Genomic DNA, 21,156 nt, shown 5'->3' on the forward strand with positions numbered 1-21,156 from the left:
TTGTTATGATTTTGAAAAAAAATATTTCAGGCACCTCCTTGACCAGTCGCACAAATATACAGTATCCAACTTGTGGCCAAACTCATTCCGGAGATTCTTAAACTGTCGTAGAAGGCCATTATCTTGAAGTTTTTTATCGGCATATAAATTAAAGCTGTTGCAAAGAAGAAGCAAAATATCGAAACAATCCATCCAACAAGAAGCCAAATCTATCAACAAAAGTAAATAATTTTTTTAAAATACAATATTCATACTATTTAATTCATGTAAAATATTATGAAATAGCGTGTAAAGGTTTTAATCCAAATTGTATCTCCTAAATTAATATTGCATGATAGTTTTCTGACATTATAGTGCATGCTAATAGAATGAACAAGTAGTTATAAGTGTTGGACTTTGAACTAGTGTAACTATTTGCACCACCAACCAGTGGAAAAGTTTTGCATTCAGTATTATATAGTTGATGTCTGTAACAAGTTACTACGGGCTGTAACTGATACTATAACTAACTATTTAATAATTTCAGGTAATTGAAATTATTTACGCCACCACCCAGTGAAAAAATTTTGGATTCAGTATTATATAGCCAATGTCTGTAACAACTGATACTAATGCTGACTATTTAATGATTTCAGGAAATTGAAATTATTTACACTACCACCCAGTCAAAAAATTTTGCATTCAGTATTATATAGCCAATGTCTGTAACAACTGATACTAATGCTGATTATTTAATGATTTCAGGAAATTGAAATTATTTACGCCACCACCCAGTGAAAAAATTTTGCATTCAGTATTATATAGTCAATGTCTGTAACAACTCATACTAATGCTGAGTATTTAATGATTTCAGGAAATTGAAATTATTTACACTACCACCCAGTCAAAAAATTTTGCATTCAGTATTATATAGCCAATGTCTGTAACAACTGATACTAATGCTGACTATTTAATGATTTCAGGAAATTGAAATTATTTACACTACCACCTAGTCAAAAAATTTTGCATTCAGTATTATATAGCCAATGTCTGTAACAACTGATACTAATGCTGACTATTTAATGATTTCAGGAAATTGAAATTATTTACACTACCACCCAGTGAAAATATTTTGCATTCAGTATTATATAGTCAATGTCTGTAACAATTGATACTAATGCTGAGTATTTAATGATTTCAGGAAATTGAAATTATTTACGCCGCCACAGTGGAGAAATTTTTGCGAAAAAGTGGAGAATATTATTTTATCGAACTATTAATTGAATTCTAAATTTTTTTTATAACATCCCACTTCCTCCAATTTTTCCTACTGTCCTGCGTAACTTCAAGCTTTTAAAACTCATAGTTTTTGCGCAGCAAAATTAATTATAAAGTTATGTTTAACATCTAAAACAGTGGCATCAGTACTTACGGTTTTATAATAGAAGAGTTGTGACAGAAGAAATTGAATGCGTACTCACCTTCGTTAGTTTCTGTTTTCCAAATTTAACGCATGTCCAACCTGCAAACATTCCAATTAAATTGGCGGGAAGATGGTAAGGAGAGGATACGTAAACAGTTGACATGAATTTTTCGGTTAAACTGTAGGAGAGAATTGTTCATTTATCAATTCCATTTGCAAAATCAAGATAATATCATTTTTGTTAGTAATATAAATAGATGCAGTTAAATTACACTTTATAAAATACTGTTAAATTAGCTATCGTAACTTAACCCGATATTTATACATTGTAGAGTACATCTTTAAAAGAAAACGATTTTAAAATCAAAAAAATTTTTGAACTCATTTACTATTTTTTTTATAATTAACTAACATTTTTAGTATTTCTAAGGAATTATAATAGACGATATAGTTAGAAGAAAATAAATCACCGAATTCTTATACGAAACATCTCTTAAAAATTAAAAATAATATCAAAAATTCTGAATTTGTATTTCTAATAATTGTTTCACAAAGAGCATAACCTAAAATATTCATTTCAAAATAGCTCTAGCTGAAGAATAATAATTGTTCGAAACCTGCACGATCTTCAGTAAAGAACGCAATCCACCAAATTTATCTTCATTAAATAATAATTTTACGCCATCATTTCTTGAGATTTTTAGTAAACAAGAATAACACGCCAAGTTTTTTCATTCCCAGAGAATTCAATATAACAGCATAGAACGCCGTATAGTGAAATTGTTATGATTCTTGAGATTGTTTGAGACATTGAGATGATTGTTGAGATTATTGAGAAAATTGTTTGAGACACTTTTACTGAATGAATGATGAACGGATCGAATGTTGGTATATCATTTATTGTTTTTATACTCATATTATTATCATAGTTACAATTAATTTAATTATGTATTTATTGATATAAAGTATTATAATTGTAATTAATTTTATAATTATAATTACTATTAATTTCAAAATTAATTTCAAAATTATAATTACAATTAATTTTATAATTAATACATAATTATAATAATACATAATTATATTTAATGCATAATTATAATTAATTTATAGTTAATTTTATAATTATAATTGCAATTAATTTTATAATTAGTTTCATAATTATAATTACAATTAATTTTATAATTATAATTACAATTAATTTTATAATTATAATTACAATTAATTTTATAATTAATTTTATCATTAATTTCATAATTTAAATTACAATTAATTTTATAATTATAATTACAATTAATTTTATAATTATAATTACAATTAATTTTATAATTATAATTAAAATTAATTTTATAATTATAATTACAATTAATTTTATAATTAATTTCATAATTATAATTACAAATAATTTTATAATTAATTTAAAAATTATAATTACAATTAATTTTGTTATAAGTAATATAGCATTTGCGTTATGAGACAACCATAATTTTATGCAAAAGCTTTCTAATATATAGCAAGTAGCCGGACCTGCTTTTATGTCACAGCCTTTACTTAAAAATATTAATGAAATTTTTAACTTACTGGCTATATCTTAGTGAATTAAATGATGCAAATGGAAATTGGTGTTCGAGAGAAAGATAAAAGAAATAAACACTTGGTCCAAAGTAAAATAGCAAGCCCAAAAATATTCCAGTCTTGGGGTACCTACAAAGGATAATGCATTTATGAATAAGATAAACAATTTAAGTGAGTTCAAGCAGTAAACAAAAATATGTCGGGTTGGAAAGCGAAGAACGAGCCATTACATGACACCTGTTGGGTTGAAATAGGGATTGCAGTAAAGACAAATCATAAGGAATAAATTATATTCATTATCGGAAATTTTGCAAGTAATTCTAAGAAGAGTTGCAATACAGGTTTCCATATTGGTGATTTACTTGCACCAGCAGTTTAATATCATTGTTTTCTGTTTTAAAATTTTCTCCGTCTATCTTTCTGATTTTGCGAAACCGCCATTAACAACTCGTACATAAATAAAAATTAGCTTTCTTTTTATTTTGAAAATTTCTGCATGTATTGTAGCAATGAATAATGAATTCTGGGAAATGTGCCATTTTACTCTACCCAAACAAAGTTTTTTCTCGCTCCTCATCCTTTTTATTTGAGAATAAAAAACAAATTTGGCCGCCCAATACAGTTGTGAAAATAAGTTTTGGTAACATCTTGTATTTTCGAAGCTTTTCCACAAAAAAAGAAGAAAAAAAACGCATAAATTTGAATTTCTTTAACTTGAAACAAAACTATTATTTTAAACTATATAAACCATCTCACCATAAAAATTAATCTTGCTTTTAGAACGGAAGAACAGGTTAAAATATTAAAAAAAATGAAATTATTAAACTTATATAGTTTAGTTATAAGATATTTTTATTTAGAGGAAAATCTTAAAATTCAATTGCTTTAGGATACTGAGTGCAAAATAAAAAGACGTTAACTTAAATAACCTTTGTTTTGAAGATTGATATTTCCTGAAATACCTTCCAATCTTAAAAGTTAGAAAGGTGACATGCAGACTAATTAATCTTAATTTTTATTTAAGTTAAGGAGATTGATATAACAACGTACTTCCTCGAAATGAATATAACCATTTCTCGATAGAGGTGACTATCAAAATATAGGGGGGGATGGAGCTGCAACCTGGAAAATATGATCTTAATCTCAAAAGTCAAGAGGGCGCTGGAAAGTTTGTCCCCCTTAATGTTCACATTCCGCCGTTTTTCGAGACTTTTAAGGCAAATTGAGAATATTTGTACATAATTATTAAATTCGTTTATCTAAATATAATTCATTGTAAAAAAGGTAATTTTGAATAATATTTAATTATTTTTTATAAGGTTTAAAAAAAACATTTAGAATTGTAAAGTACACAAATTTTTTGATAATTTTAAAGTATGTAATTTTAAATGACAAAACAAGAAATTCGATCGAAATCGGTCAATAATTTTTAAAGAAGGTAAAGTTTTATCACCCTTAAGAGCAATTTTAAAAATATTATTGTGAATTATTATTAAATAAAAAAGTTATTGCCTCCAAAGTTTATGGACTAAAGCGAAATAAAATATGTTTGTTTCTAAACTGTGGTTGCTGATGGATCCATGTCCACAATGGGTTAAATATTAGTGCGTGATCCATAATAAATGCATATTTTGCCTTCCTTTTGGAAAGGAATTATAAATCTTTATACTAAGGGAGGTGATTACGGAACAACATTTTCACTTCATTCCATTTTGAAAGGAATTATAAATCTATATACTAAGGGAGGTGATTACGGAACAACATGTTCACTTCATTTCTTTTTGAAAGGAATTATAAATCTATGTACTAAGGAAGGTGATTACGGAACAACATGTTCACTTCATTCCTTTTTGAAAGGAATTATAAATCTATATACTAAGGGAGGTGATTACGGAACAACATGTTCACTTCATTTCTTTTTGAAAGGAATTATAAATCTATGTACTAAGGGAGGTGATTGGAACAACATGTTCACTTCATTCCTTTTTGAAAGGAATTATAAATCTATATACTAAGGGAGGTGATTACGGAACAACATGTTCACTTCATTTCTTTTTGAAAGGAATTATAAATCTATGTACCAAGGGTGGTGATTACGGAACAACATGTTCACTTCATTCCTTTTTGAAAGGAACTATAAATCTATATACTAAGGGAGGTGATTACGGAACAACATGTTCACTTCATTCCGTTTTGAAAGGAATTTTTAATACATATACTAAGGGAGGTGATTCATCCGTTCAAAATTAAATTGAATGACATTAAGACTTCTAAACTCATGTTAATAAATAAATTAAAAGAAGTGAATAAATACCTGTAAGTAACAATCATTAATGGGAGGGAGATAATGGCATGCTGCATCGTATTAGCTATATACCACGTTTGCGCCATGCACTGAAATAAAAATGAAAGCTTCTTAGTTATTGTTTCTTAGTTTAACGTCGAAAAGAAAAGGACATTTTTAAGTACACTAAGTATATAGTTGTCACATTTTGAATCAATTAAATATGTTTTATAGGGAAGGGACAAAAACATTTTTTTTAGAAATCACTATTTTACTTTTAACTGAGGCCTGGATAGCATGTTTGGCAGGCCGCTGGTTTTACATTCGTGAGAACGGAGGTTTGAATCCGAAGACTCCCCGAGTAGTAAATGAGGACTGGTGCACGTTAAATCTGTCGGGTCACAAAGTCCTCTATGTTTCCTTTGAGAGTTATACCTCAGGGAAATAATATATATTTCTATAACATTAACCGGCAAATTAGCTGGACTGCATACATTAGATTGTAATAACGTAAGTTAGATTCAAAAAATAATTATGCGTTTTATGTTGACTAAAAATGTCAGTTTCTAAAATCAAACTTAGATGGAAAAGTAGAAGGCAGTTTTTAATTTAAAATCATATTTAGCAGCCTTTTCATTACACTTGAATACATAACTGTTTTCATACAAGACCAGTGATTTTTAAGACAAGAATATTTCATAGAGTTTACTTACAATTTCTGTCATTAAGCTGTAGTTTTGAAGGTATAGCAAATTTTTCCAACCATTTTGGTAACAGTTTTCATGTTCATGCGCCCAAGATGAGTTCCAAATTGGACCCGAGCTAATTAATGGGAACACTATGTAAAGTGACATCACAAAAAGGACTGGAGGAGTTAATCTGACAAAAAAAAAATAAGGTATGAATTTTTTATAAATTTTTCATGTGAATGAAAAGGGAATGTATGAGTAAATTAGAACCTAAGCCACAATTAATATCATTAGTGTAACAATTAATATCATAAGCATTGAACCCGAACTAATTAATGGCAACACGAGGCAAAGAGACATCACAAGAAGGACTGGAAGAGTTAGTTAATCTAAAAAAAATAATCAAAGTATGCATTTTTTATTAATTTTTTACGTGGATGAAAGGGGAATGTATATGATATTAATTATGAGGGAGTGTATATGATATTAATGTATATGGATTAATATGATGCTTTAAGGAAGAGAAAAGGCTAAATGTTTATTTATATAATAAATAGAACTATTGCAATTACAAAAAGTGACAAATTAACTTACCCATGAAATGTATAAGATCTTTAACAAAATTTTCTTTGCCACCAAATGCGGCATAATAAATCACCATATATTAAAATTTTTGGTTTTAAGAGATCAGCGTCAATTGTCTTCCATTGAAATGACAAGGAGAAACGGAGGTTGAAAATATTCCCTCTTGATTCACACAGGAGTCACGTGGTTTCATTACTGAGACAAACATTATAGTCATGTGAGCGTTCTATTATATTTAAACTCTATGTTTAAAAACTTGCATTTCTCTTTGAAATATAACATTGCATTGTTTAGTCGTAACAGTTTCACGTTTTCTACGCAAGATAAGAAGAAGAACTAAATTGAAAAAAAAAGATTTCAAATTTAATATCTGCAATATTTAGTGTCAAGCGACCACAAATATGATTGGATTTAAACTGAAATTTCCTTCATTTTAGATATTCGAAGTTATGTGTTAATTTGACACATAATTCGCGCATAAAATATTGTTAAAATGTTTTGGTACAAATTACATACCTGCAATATCTCAGCAAAATCTGTTCAAATACGTTCAAATATCCTTTAGATTGCTCAATTTTTCTCCATAAAGTGTAGGTAATCAAGAACCCACTGAAATTGAAATAATAATTATTACTCATTTTGTTTTTCAATTATGAATTTTGTATACTTTTAATAAAATTTGTTTTTAAATTGAGTGAAACATTCATTTACTGAAAAACTGAACTATTCTAACTGTCTAAGAGAAATTAGTTGAACACTAATATCGATGCTTGATTCCTTTGAAGTTGAATAAAAGATTGTTGGTTATAATGTCATGTTTCAGTTATGAAATTCGCAGAATTGCAATATAAATTTGTTTTTGAAAAGAAAATGTCATTTCATCAAAGAATTAAACCATTCCACGCTCTCAGAAAAAGTCAGTTTAATGTTGAACAATAATATCGATGTCTTGAGCTATAATACGGTGTAAATTTATTACAACCTTAATAAAGTGTTAAATGGGACCACGTTTTATACCCAGTTTATCCTTATAATCGGGAAATTAAGTTTGGGGAAGATTAATTTAAATTATAATAAGTTATTGGGCAATATATTGAAATGGTAGTTCATTTAATCGTTTTTATGGTCCCATACTCTCCAACATATTTTTAAGGGTAATATTTTGAAAAAAAAGATGCCTTTTTCAGGAAAGATACCTTAATACCGTCAAATGCTATACCCATAGGCTTATTAGTTTGAAAAATATATAGAGATTTTGCTAAGTGCTTGTTTTAGGTTGAAGCTATTTTTCGAAAGCTCTGTCATCACAGAAAAAATACAGGTTTTTCCAAATTATTTGCAATTTTCATAACTGCTGTGAGTTGACAAGTTATTCATGAACGTTTAGTTTAACCCAATTTCAGTCAGCATTCTCTAAACTATTTTTAAAAATGGAGCAAAACGTTGATACGAAGAAAAGTCTTAATTTTGTGAAAATAGAAAGAGTTTATTATCTATTTTTTAACATTTAAAAAGTTTGCTACACTTTTTGTATGTTCATAAAACATTACAAAAAAAGGTGACAATTATTGATTGGTTATCTTCTTGGCCAAATTGGCGACTTTTATACAAGTTTAATCTCTCTTGAAATATTTAAGTCCATTCTAAAGACTTTTTTAAAGCGCACGAATTCGTTTCTACCAGCCATTGCTGAGATTTGAATCCGGTTCACGTCATTGGAGGGTGAATCCAGAATTTATTATTATAACCGTCGTTGAAAAGCCGACCCAATTTTTATGGGTTTACTAATATTCAACTTCGTAATTTTGAACCCAATACAGATGACAAGGGAACTGCTAAGATTAAGTTGTAGTTCATTTGCGTCGCACAAGGGGCAATTGGCGACGGTCTGGGAAACATCCTTGAGGATGATCCGAAGGCATGCCATCCCAATTTCGATACTCTGCAGAGGGGACCTGTGAGCGAAGTTGAGCACTTTACGATTGAGCAGTTTAACGAGGACCAATACCGCACACCCTTGGTCCGTACGCAGACTGATCCAAGTGGTCACCTACCGGCACACTGACCGCAGTCAGTGGTGCTTGACTTCGGTGATCTGCTGGGAACCGTGTCTTAACGATCAGTCCACTGCGGGACGTAAGATTAAGAATCTCTAAGGTTCATGCTCTCAGCTACATTGAAGCTATAAGCTAATAAATCACTGATATTATAATGGATATTCAAATACTGCAAAAAAAAAAACCCGATTTGGCAGTTGACCCTAAGCGTATGCGTGACCCGAAAATAAAAATAATCTGGCATCAACAGTAGATTGCCGAGAGAATCAGAACTACTTAACATACAGGTATGTTTAAAAATTAATTGAAAAACGTCAAATTATTTGTTTTTCTTCTTTTCGATCTTAAATGAGAGATTACTATACATGTTTACTAAATTTGAAAATAATATATATCATAGATTTACAGATCCCAATTAAAAAATGTCGGGAGAAAAAGATGACGAAAAAATGGATTTCTTAAATTATTTTTTTTGAAACGGAAAAAATCGTCCTAAAAATGAAATGGTTTATTTTGAAGGAAAGAATTTTGAACTTTACGATGGGAAAAAAAGATACTAAAATTCGTAGGCCTTTCGTTTGAAAGCGGTGGGATCAAAATGCAGAGACATAAAAAATCATAAAAAAGAAGAAAAAAAAAAACAATTTGCATGAAAAAATTCGTCATTGACAATTTATTTTAAAAACCGGAAATTGGTGTTGCATAATTTGTTTATATTAGGCTGTTAAAAAAGTTCTGCAACACCCTTGCTGAAAGATCTCGCTTATAGCAATCACAAATCAAGAGCCATGGTGGCTCATGGCGTTTGCCTTCGAATGAGGTGATCGGGATCGAATCCCAGAGATGACTGGTCGATACGAATATCGAACCCGGCTCGCATCAACCACAGTGCTGACGTAAAGTATCCTCATGGGTCAGACTCCCCTTGCGGTCAGGATAACCATAGGAGGTTTTCGAGGTTTTTCCCCCCATGTAACGCAAATGCGGGTTAGTTCCATTAAAAAAAACCTCCACGAAAGCAAATTTTTTCCAATACTTGATCCAGGAGTTTCTTTGTTTTCTGGATTTGGTTCAAAATTACAAGGCTACGGTGTTGAACGTTAGTAGTCGTAAACCCAAAATTGCGTTCAAAGATGGTTTTAAAAAATAAAATAACGAATCAAAAGCCGAAGTTCAGTTTTATTCAAGGTCATTTAGAGCTTATTGATAAAAGTTTAAACACCAAAAAAACAAAAAATAAAAATTCATAAAATACGCTGGTGTTGCCGAACTTTTTTAACAAACTAATAATTGTACTCATTTAGCTATATTTTGAACGTCGTATTTTAAGTGCCTACAATATAACCGCAATCCGGTATGTAAACAGACAAATTCTTTATATTATTCTATATATAGGTCAAAATGTTGTTGTAATACTCATTGACCCTTCTTAATATTTTCTGTTACTAAGCTTTCGATTATTTTTTCAAATTGATGGCCATTTAAAGAGTTCTTGGTTAGAGTACCCCTTCTCACTGGAATTTTGAGTTTTTACTTTTTATAAAATCTTCCATCTTCCAATTATTCCTCGATAGAGATTCCTTAATATTAAAAAAACCTCACTTCCAATTCATTTCCAAGTTTCCTGCACTGACACAAAAAAATTGCCAAAAAAAAGAAAAGCACCCTATTATAAACTTTCATCGCGTTGCTTCTTTATTATAAAGAGGAGCCTTATTATAAAGTAATGGTATGATATTACTTCATCATCACATGTGTTAAAAGCGATGAACTAGATCGTTTTTTTTTTCTGGAATTTTAAAACAATAGTAAATTAGAAAACGATGGGTGATCTGGTTGCGCCTTCGTTATTGTTGTAATTTTTAAGTGATCTAGTTACGCTACCGATTTTTTCAGATTTGATTTTTTTCTTGAGCATGATGTTTATTATTTGGTACAATTGGTATATGTTTAAAATTATTTAAAAGTTGTTAAATTTTTAACGTTAGTATTTGTAGTTTTTTCAAACAGAGTTGTGTTTTAATTATGTTCTAGTTCGTGCTTTAATATTTCAGTTGTGTTTTTAATCAGTTCTAGCTCGTGTTTCAACTGCATGCTACATGTTTAAATCAGTATTGACTGTTTTCAAAATATTAAATGATACATAAGATATAGTTACTTTTATTGCAAGTTTTGTGTGTAACTGAATTCAATTAAGACATCTAATTGAAATAATGAATAGAAAACTGTATAGCATTACTACGAATTTTCTTAGAAACTAAAAATTAAATGCAAATTCTTTTAAAAAAGTCGCAGATGAAGTTGCTATGATAAATCAGCAAATGATTGGGTTTAAATTTTATCCTAATAAAATCTGAAGTTTTATCTGTGTTAATTTAGAAAAAAAAGGATCCTTTAATTAAATAGCTTTTTTGGTACTTTGGGATAATCCCGTTGACTATTTTCGCCAAACACAGAATTATCGCCAGAAAATAGCCTGTGCACCAATAACCGCAAATTTATTTTATCACTCTATTTTATAATTTTTTATTTTGTTGCATCACATTTTATCCTTTTTTTACTTTGTTTTGATTCCTTTTATTACGCATTTTATTAAGTATTTTTACACTTACATTTTTTTTGTTATTATTATTTTATTTGATAAATTTAATGTGTTTAGAATGCTTATTTTGGAAATTGCGTTTTATTATGATAGCCTTAAAGGATTTGCGAATTTTAGTGAACGCTGTCCTGACTTCGGTATAATCCCGAAGTACCTTTTATTTTAATAAAAATTCAATTTATGATTCAAAACAAAATTTAATGAGTAGCAATCGGGGGTGGAAGCGAAGCGAACAGGCGGTGAGGTCACTCTATTGTAGTATCAAAAATCACGAGGAAAAAAAAAACGAATTTTACTTCATTAAATTATACGTTTGTTATATTATAGCGTGGTGATTAACATGAAAGTAAAAAAAGCAATTTTATTCAAATAGAAAATATATTTGATATTATTCATGCCTTAGGAAATAATCGCTCGTTAAGTAAATAATGCTAAAAAGACTGAAGCGGTAAGATATTACTTGATTAAAAACTACATTTGCTTCAAAAATATACAAATTGGGAAAAACAATTGACATGTTTCAAGCGCTCAAAAACAGGCGCCCATTTTCATGACTTGCCAGATGTGACTGAAAGGAAACAAAGGTTATTTGAAATGCAAAGCGTAATGCTTCCTACCAAAAAACACAAATCAGGGGGAAATATTGATTGATTTGTGATTTTTTTTGCATTGTTTTTCATCTTTTATCTTTATCAGCTACTGTGGTTTTCATAGTTTAGTTTCTTACCTTTATTTTTCCATTTTCCTGAGTAACTTCCTCTCTTTCACGTGTGGCAAGTCTTGAAATTGGGTGCCTATTTTTAAGCTCTTGAAATATGCCGACTGTTATCTAGAATTTGTGTATTTTTGAAGAAGTTTTTGACAAAGTAAATTGCTTGTTAGTCTGCTCTGTCTGAAAATAAGCGTTAGCGTGAGTAGGCCCTCACCAATTCATAATTCAAAGCAATTTAGTGATTTCGTTCAATTCGAAAAAGATCTTGACATTAATTGAAACATTGATAAAAATTAAACTTTTGATTCACTTTGAGTAAGTGAACAGTAGAGAAAATAAATTATAGATACTGCTCTTGAGGTTATGGAAACAGTCAAACGTCATGAATTTTAAAACTACTTTCGAGAAATATTTTCAAAATTATGATACCAAGATGACGGTTCGTATTTAAAATTTTTAAATTGCTAAATCGTCACCGTCAAGGATTTTGAGGTCGAGTTGGGTATCATTGAGTGCATTGTTTGAATATAATTCACTCGTGTATTTTCGGATATTGGATAAGATGCGTATTTTTAGATTTTTCATCCGACGCGTATATTTTTGACTCGATTTATATTGTAAGACATCTTATCCGATATGTATTATTATTAGTATATTTTTTACGCGATGTACATTTTTAGAGTGGTGATCCGAAGTTATTATAAGATTTTTGTTTCGGTGTGCATTTTTTAAGCATTTGATCTGATATATATTTTTAGTTTTTTGTTTCGATGTCCATTTCTTGAGATATTTGGATATTTCAATAATTTTCGAACATTGCACATTTTAAGTAAATTATTATTAGAAGCATGGAAAACGTACTAACATAGTAAAGATAGAGTACCATATATTTTAAGTACCTGATAGTAATGAAACAGTCCACTATAACTGGGCCGTTATTTTCCAAAAGATAACTCAAAAATTCGAATATGAAGTGAAAATTTCCTACAAAAGGAAAAATTAGATTAAAAATGTTTTTGATACAATATGGATTGTTCTGAAAAAATTATATTCAGAAGGGTATTATTTTAAAATTATTTTAAAACTGTTTCTGAAGTTATGATCTAGAAATCCACTTTCGGAAACTTTTCAAATATCAATGAGCAAACAGCAATTTCTATCTATGCAGAATTTTTCTCTGTTACAAAAATTTTAAACTGTTAGTCAATGGCATTCAAAATGTTCTCCACATGGCAATGACAATGTCATTGTTATATAACAATGTCATTGCCTCCCCATAACGAATTTTTCATAAGTTTATCTTTTCAATTTCAGTCGAAATTTTTAACTAGAAGGTTACGAATCGGTTTTATCATCATCATAGTTGGCCAGACAGCCCAATGTGGGCCAATGCCTTCCTCTAAAGATTTCTCCATAGCAACCTCCGATTTCAGACTCCACCGAGTCAGCCCACCTCAACCGTGCCCTTCCCCACTTTTTTGTTCCAGTGGGTCTAAAAAGCAGTATCTTTTTTATTCTATTGTCATCACTCATTCGAATCACGTAGGTCATCCAATTCATTCTATTCATTTTTATGTATTTAATAATATCGGGTTGTTTATATATCCCGAGCAGTTCAAAGTTAAATCTCCTTCTCCAGTTATTGATTTCATTTACACCATCAAGTTTACTCCACGAAATCTTTCTCTCAAATATTGTGCTACAATTTTGTCATTGTCCAAGCTTCAGAAGTGTATGTCAAGACTGTCCTGACAATTTATTTATCCTAACCTGGTGAATTTTTTTAATCAGAATGTTTTCCTTTTGACAAGAGCGTTGATTCCGATGAAGAATTTTTCAGACATTCAGCTCTTCAATTTTAGAAATTTTTTTCGAACCTTTATCCTTTTTATCTTTGGCGAAATTTTTAATCGAAACGTTAAACATTCAATGAACTCCATAGATAGCAGGGTTTTTTATCTTCATATAACAAAGGTTTCAGACATTTTATCAACGCTGGCTATAGATATGTTTAATTCGAAGAAAAATATTTAACAAAAAAGCATGGTCTTCTAAAGGATCATCATAAGTGGGTGGAGATGGCGTTCATCACGCGGGAAATAACAATTCATTCTCCCTCTTCTAGACGGAGAATCACGCGGGTCAATCGCTCTTGTCAGCCAAGGATTCTCGGTTGTTTGTTTCTTATATCAAATAAAATTTAGTTGTTTTAATCATACAGTCCACTGATGCATTCATTAGTATCATAAAACTCTTCCGTTTATCTTTTCAAATTTTTTTCTTTCGTTGAAATTTGAGCCTTTTTTTTTTATATTTTCGTTGAAATTTGAATCCAGAGCGTTTCGTATTTAAACATTCCAAATATTCTCCGCGAAGTAGTTTTCTCCTTATAACGAGTTATTTTCAAGTTTCGTTATTTTGGGATTTTTCTTCAAACGTTCAATCTTTTGTATTGACATCGAAGTTTTGATTTAAACGTTAAATAACATCAAAAATATTTTCCATATGGAGACGTCAATGTCTGTTTATACCTATTGTGTATGTTTCAAACGTCATTGTTTCAGTTTTCGTTATTTTCAGAATTTTTCAAACAATTTTCATTTTTCATTTTTGTGCAAAGTTTTAATTTAAACGTTAAATAACATTAAAATATTTTCTGTATGACCAAGAAATTTGAGCCCTGTAACGAATTTTTCAGAAGTTTATCTTTTCATTTCCATAAAAGTTACATTATTTTTTTTTTTCTGTCAGAATTTTTTAATCGGAACGATGCGTTTTTATGCATTTAAAATATTTTACAAGTATCAAAGTCGTTGTCTCTCTAAAGTAAATTATCCAAACGTTTATGTTTTTCATTCTCATTGAAATTATTAAACGGAAAGTTCAAAATATTCTTCACTTAATGAAGTCTTTGTTTTCCAGTAACAAATTTTTCAGATGCTCGTCTTTTTAATTTCCGTCATTTTTGAAATTTTCAAAGTTGTTTTTTTATTTTTTATTTTCAATGAAAATTTTAATCTAACCGCCATTCAAAAACGTTAAATATATTTTCGATCTAAGGAAATCTTCTTCCTATAGCGGTTTTTTAAACAATAAATATTTTTAAGATGTTTAAATGTTCAAAATATTCTCCAAAACACATTAGTTATATTTTCAATTCTGATCAATTTAAGAGTTTTTTCAAATGTTTATCCTTTTGATTTCATGAACGAAAATCGTTGTTTTCTGTTTAAAAATTTTCAGACTTGCATCTTTTAAATTTTTTGTCTAAAAAAAAAAAATTCTAATTTTTATTTTTAGGAATTTCATAATATTTTTTAAAAAAAAGCTCAAAATAAAAGTTAAAATTTCAAAAATTGATATTCGCAGTTCAGAAAAATATTTTTTTCAAAACCTAAACTAGTTTATTAACTATATTTTAGAAAAAATATTTTTGTAATAAAAAAATAATGATTTCCTTAGAGTGGATAGGGCGAATCAAACAACAAATAATAATATGCTTACTATAGCGCAATTCTTTCCAAACAGTGGGATATACCATGATATGTCCCCTAACGATCGATAGACAAAGCAGAACCCGAAATCCATGAAGGTAGTCTAAGGATGTTTTCTTGACGCTCTCCGCAAATAACTCTTTCGTATTAGTATAAAGCGAAAAACCTTTCAGAACTTGTCGGGTTAAGCCTGAAAAAGAAGACAAATATTCGATAATCTGTATAGTTTGTTAATTATATGTACAGTGCGCCAAAAAGAACCAAAACGGATCACTGTGAATAACATTTGATCTAATGATCGGATCTTCACTTTCTAGGATTCATTCTTAATGTCTCGAAAGGGTGATCTCAAATAGGCTTATAAATAAATGCAGACGATAATTTAAGTTAAGAAATAAGTCGCAAAAAAGTACTTTCTCTGAATAAGCCTACTTTTTTCGGAATTTTGACTCCCAAAATATAGGGGGAAGCCACGATCTGGGTAATATGGTCTCAATGAACCGCGATGGTTCAGGGGATAGAGCGCTCGCCTTCCAATGAGGTGAACCGGGGTTCGATCCCGGCGATGGCTAATCGATACGAATTCCGTATCTGGCTTGCACCGACCACAGTGCTGACGTGAAATATCCTCAGTGATAGACGGATCATATGTTAGAGTCCCCTTGCGATTAAGTTAACCGTGGGAGGTTCTCGTGCTCTTCCTCCCCATCTAAAGCAAATACGAGTTAGTTCCATCAAAAAGTCCTCCACGAACGTAAATTTCCCTTACTACTTCATCCAGGAGTTCCCTTGTCTTCTGGATTGTTTAAAATTACAAGGCTACGGAGTTGAACATTAGTAGTCGTAAACCCAAAAATTGGGTCGTCTGTTCAACGACGGTTTCTTATATATTAAAAAAATATGGTCTCAATATTTTGGTCAGAAGAGAGCTTCAAAGTTTGGATTCCTTATTGCTAATCTTACTTTTTGCTTATTTCACTATATCTCGAGAACTGTTTAACCGAAATGAAAAATTTTTGCACACAATTATAAAATCCGTTTATGCAAAGATAATCCTGTGCAAAAAATAGCTTTTAGTAAATGTTTATTATTTTTAATTATTTTATTTATAATGGTCGAAATAGTTTTCAATTCTAAGGAATGCAATTTCTTGTATGATTTTAAGGAACATGATTTTACGCTGCAAATTACATCGGTTGAATAGTTCTTGAGAAATCAAATTCTAAATATCTAACTTCTTTTGAAATTCAATTTTTTGGAAATTTTTAACCGATTTTGCTCGAAATTTGTATTTTGCCATGCAAACTACAAAATTAACCTTTTAAATGATGCAAAAACTTGCATATTCAAAATTTTTTCGACCGTTATTAAATAAAATATTGAAAAATAATAGATACTTACTAAATTTATTTCCTGCATGGCATTTAGTACCCAAAAATTTACAGAAAAAATCGTTGGTTAAACAAATTTTATAATTTTGGGCACACATTCTTTAATTCGCTCAAAAAGTTCTCGAGATATAGTGAAATACGCAAAAAAAAATTTAACATTAAGAATTCCATACTTTGGAACGCTCTCCTGACCAAAGTATTGACCATTTCCCTGATTCCGGCTATCCCCTCTATTTTGGGAGTCAGAAATCGAAATCCGTCAAAAAGAATTGCATGTTTTATTCATAAAAAGTACGTTTTTGTGTTCTGTGTCTGATTTTGTAATTTAATATAGATGGTTTGCACTTATTAGCTAGCATATTTGAGGTCACCCTCTCGAACCATTAAGATTGAATCCTAGAAGGTGAAAATCCGATCACTAGATCAAAAGTTATTCTGGCTGGTAGCATACTGTAAGTTTGCATGAGTGCTAGGGTGGGCAGAAAATGTTTATTTTGAAAAACGACTTAGATCTTTAGGTCGCACATAAACTTCAAAATTTGACAAAAAGGAAAAAAAATTTTTTTTTTTGTTCTAGTACCATTCACATACTATTCTTCAACGCTCTTTTAATATGACAAAATAATAGTTATTTTTTAAAATTTTTAGGTCACGTATAAGCCGGCCGGACTGTGTAGGTGTTGGGGAACTGCCTTTGCATCAGAAAGGTTCTGGGTTCGCAAGGCATTTTCCTTCTCTCTGTACTATCTGTCCTTACTGTGGGAGCAACATTGGTCCATCTAATATGGTGCCCCTGAAAGAGTGGCCAACAAATTTGCCCTTCATATGCCTGCATTGGATAAAAAAAGGTCACGCATAAGCTCTTAAGTTTTTTGAAATAAGCAAAAATTGACGTTCTTAGCTTTTTCTCTTAAAGCAGCTTTTCCTCGTTCTTAGTTCAGTTGTACACTTCTTCGAATCAATGTATACTGATCTCCTTATATTTGAATAGTACAGTTAATGGAAACTATCATACACCTATTACAATTTGATTTTATTGCCAAAAGTATAGCTTTAAGAAAATAAGTTAAGGATTCATGGCTGATGCTAAATCAAAGCTGTTTAAAGCTAAACATGTAAGCGCACAATCATTTTCTCTTGATTTTGTGAAAACCAAAGTATCCGTATTTGTGCTGTAAACACTGATTGCAAGTTTAAAAATAAAAATAAAAACTGTTACAGATCTAAAATTCCTTGTATGACCAACAACCTACTAGAAATACTGAACTTGCTTAAGAGAAACAGAAAGATTTAAAAACAGAAGGACGTAAAATGCTTAAAATATTAAACACACGTAGAAATACCGATTTTATTTGCCTATTCAGTTATAAAAGTGTATCTTAAAAAGTAATTTTACATTAAAACATTAAAAAACAGGTGATGCCTGTTGCTTCTTGCTAATGCTGTAATAAGTGAAAGAAAGAATTTCAAACAGGGAAACAACTGTTATTGCGTCTTTGCGTGAACTATTTAGCGTAGAAAACGCAAACCTAGTAATTAAACATATACTTCAAAATAAACACAACGGCGTCAACGTGTAAGGAATATATTTCGATAGGAGAAAAACGCAGTTCTTATTTCAAGAAAATTTTGTTTAAAAATGCATGAAAGGACAACATAGACAGAGCACATAATTTAAGAACTGGGTAAAATATATCTATCACACGCGAGACACTCGTAAAATAGTTATGAATCCAATATAACTGAAAAAATGTATCAATATTTGAAAAATAAATTAATTTGACGGGAAGCGATTGCCCAGATATCAAAATAAGGTCCATTTTAACTCAGAAAAATCCCTTTTAATGTAAACCTAAAACTGTTTGTTATGCGGTTTACGTGTAAACCTTCTAACCTTAAAACGAGATTTGTGACAATATGCTTTATTCTACGCACATTACCCAAATCCAACATCTTGGAAAACATCCTTCCACATAAAAACCTTAAATCGAGGTTGACTTAGTGTTTTCAAGAGTGAAAAAAAAAACCATTAATAAAGCTAGTCTCAAGGTGAAAATAATCTTAAATCTAGGTAATTATAAGGTTTCTTTTCGTTAAGTCTTGTATTCTCAGCTGAAATCCACCTTGTCTTGAAATTTTAATGGACAATGCAATTTGATCCTATCGCTAGTGTGACGTCAGCTAGAACGTCATGACGGACCTTTAGTGACAGTACTATTTAAAAAATAATTTTTAATTCTTTTAGGATGAAAGGTTTGAAACTGCAATATTTTTGCTTTATTGAAAAGAAGGTTTTTAGTACGAACATTTCCGTGACAGTAAAAAGAAAATTCCGACACAAGGTTGCAGTAACGTCACATGCTTTCTGGGTTGTTTCTATTGGCTGTGATGGTAAAGCTATAAATACAGTTCTTAATGTTGAAATGTGGTTAAAATGATGATTTTGTCCCCTCCATTACAATGAGCTTCCTTTGGATATATTCTTTAAACATTTAAATGTCCTAAAAAAGAGGTACGGTAACATATCGAATTTGCTAAACTGACGAATGGTAAGATTCTGTTGGATGAATGTTTACTTATGCACCGACCGGACTGTTTTGTGGTCAAAGAGTGGATCTCACATCAGAAAAGTCCTTAGTTTGAATTCCGGACACGGCATTGAATGTTCTTTCCTTCTCTGTCCTTACAGTGGGAGAAAAGTTGGCACACCTAATATAGTACCCCTGAAAGAGTGGTCAACAAATCTGCCTTACAGGTATCTAAATGGCGAGTGTCAATCGGGAGGACATTGAAAGAAAAAATATTATGATCTGATGTTAAAATCAACTTAAACTACTTAAAATATAAACTAAAATTTTTTTAAGACTTTTTCAACCTTTTATTTTATTTGCTTTTTTCGAATTGAACATGTTTTTACATATTTATCATCAAAAAATTCCGTCTGTAGTTTTTACTATCAGATTCTTAAATTCTTACATATTTTCTAGTTGACCACGAATTGTGAATATCCGTGGTTATAAACTTTTAATAAAATACACAAAAGTAATAACTTACTTTCTGGATATTTCAGCTTATTTTCTTTCCTTTTTCTGTCCTTTAAATCCAGTATTGTACCACTTGCGCAAACAAGTAACAAAACAACTAGAAAAATCCTGAAAATGTTTTTATTTTTTTGTTTAATTTAATAAAGCGAAAACAAATTACTTCGATAACAAAAGATGATGCTGTTAATTTCCAGAATCTGTCTAATAAATCCTTAAAATAGTATGTGAATTGTGTGACTATTTAAGATGCTTGAAAACAATCTCCATTTGATTAGACTCGCTTCTTTAATCGGCTGTAAAATTTTTCAAAGACAGCTTTCATATTTTATTTAAAAAATTACAATAATTTAGTTATTGATCTGTCTATTATCTCACTTTTCCCAATGATTGGAAATATTTTTTGATTTAATTTTTTTTGCAAACAACGGACCCCCTTACACCTTTTTCTAATCTCCCCTATTTTATTTTCCTATTTTAGCACTGTTCCTCTGTCCTCGTTAGCGAAACCCATTTACACGAGTTTCTCTCTTCATATTTCGATTATTATTTGATGTTCAGACTTTGAAGTAGATTCTTGTTTATAGAACCGAAACTATAGTACGTCGATTTCTGTGATTTTATTTATTCTCCATTCATGTTGTTTCTTGCTTTAGTTCTTGGTGTCTTTAACATTCGTAAACCTTGTTCCTGAAGTAAATTTATACTTGTAGATATATAAAATTTGTCAGTTTCGCATATATATACTTGTAGATATATAAAAGTTAATATAGAGAAAGCATGGAAAAAATATAAATATTTTTTAAAGGAAAAGAAAAAAAGTTATTAAAAAATTATTTAAATTTTTTTTTAAACTATTAAATTTTAAGAAAAATATCAAAATCCGGAAAATAAAATAAGGATAAAATATAATCTCTTCATCAGATCACACAATTATATCCAAAAAAAAAAGTTCTAAATAAAACTTATTATTTTTTTTCTTCATTTTCTTCGTTAATCTCTCGTTTCTGCTATCCTTTTTGTCTTTATTGCGTTATGCATATATATATATATATATATATATATATATATATATATATATATTAAAAAAAATTTTAAAATTTTTTATTAAAATTTTTTTTCCACTTTTTTCCAGTTTCTTATTATTTTTATTTTTCCTCTTCCCCCTTTTTTCATTGTTCTGTAATTTTTTCCACGTTTTCTCTACAATTTGAACTTATATATACACTCTATAACAAAAAAATCGACGAAACAAGAAGCAATCATCCGATTGCTTTGAAATTTCTAATGCATGACTGTTTTGAGCAGATATGGCTGGAATGAT

The 21,156-nt window shown here is 29.9% G+C and overlaps 1 protein-coding gene across 1 annotated transcript in view; it reads right to left on the reverse strand.

Annotated features, from left to right (window-relative positions):
* Positions 1 to 21,156, reverse strand: part of LOC147808591 (nose resistant to fluoxetine protein 6-like) — a 45,454-nt gene that overhangs the window by 4,164 nt on the left and 20,134 nt on the right. Inside the window, exons 5-13 of the mRNA XM_087163426.1 lie at positions 19,846 to 19,943; positions 15,411 to 15,590; positions 12,806 to 12,890; positions 7,052 to 7,144; positions 5,975 to 6,140; positions 5,292 to 5,371; positions 2,984 to 3,106; positions 1,461 to 1,581; positions 35 to 209 (exon numbers count right to left, since the gene is read on the reverse strand). Of these exons, the coding sequence (XP_087019552.1) occupies positions 35 to 209; positions 1,461 to 1,581; positions 2,984 to 3,106; positions 5,292 to 5,371; positions 5,975 to 6,140; positions 7,052 to 7,144; positions 12,806 to 12,890; positions 15,411 to 15,590; positions 19,846 to 19,943 (1,121 nt within the window). The remainder of the gene's footprint in view (positions 1 to 34; positions 210 to 1,460; positions 1,582 to 2,983; positions 3,107 to 5,291; positions 5,372 to 5,974; positions 6,141 to 7,051; positions 7,145 to 12,805; positions 12,891 to 15,410; positions 15,591 to 19,845; positions 19,944 to 21,156) is intronic.

The sequence above is a fragment of the Parasteatoda tepidariorum genome, chromosome 5 (assembly GCF_982258835.1).
Source record: "Parasteatoda tepidariorum strain Cologne lab strain chromosome 5, Ptep-v5.0, whole genome shotgun sequence".
In the NCBI taxonomy this organism is placed as follows: domain Eukaryota; kingdom Metazoa; phylum Arthropoda; class Arachnida; order Araneae; family Theridiidae; genus Parasteatoda; species Parasteatoda tepidariorum.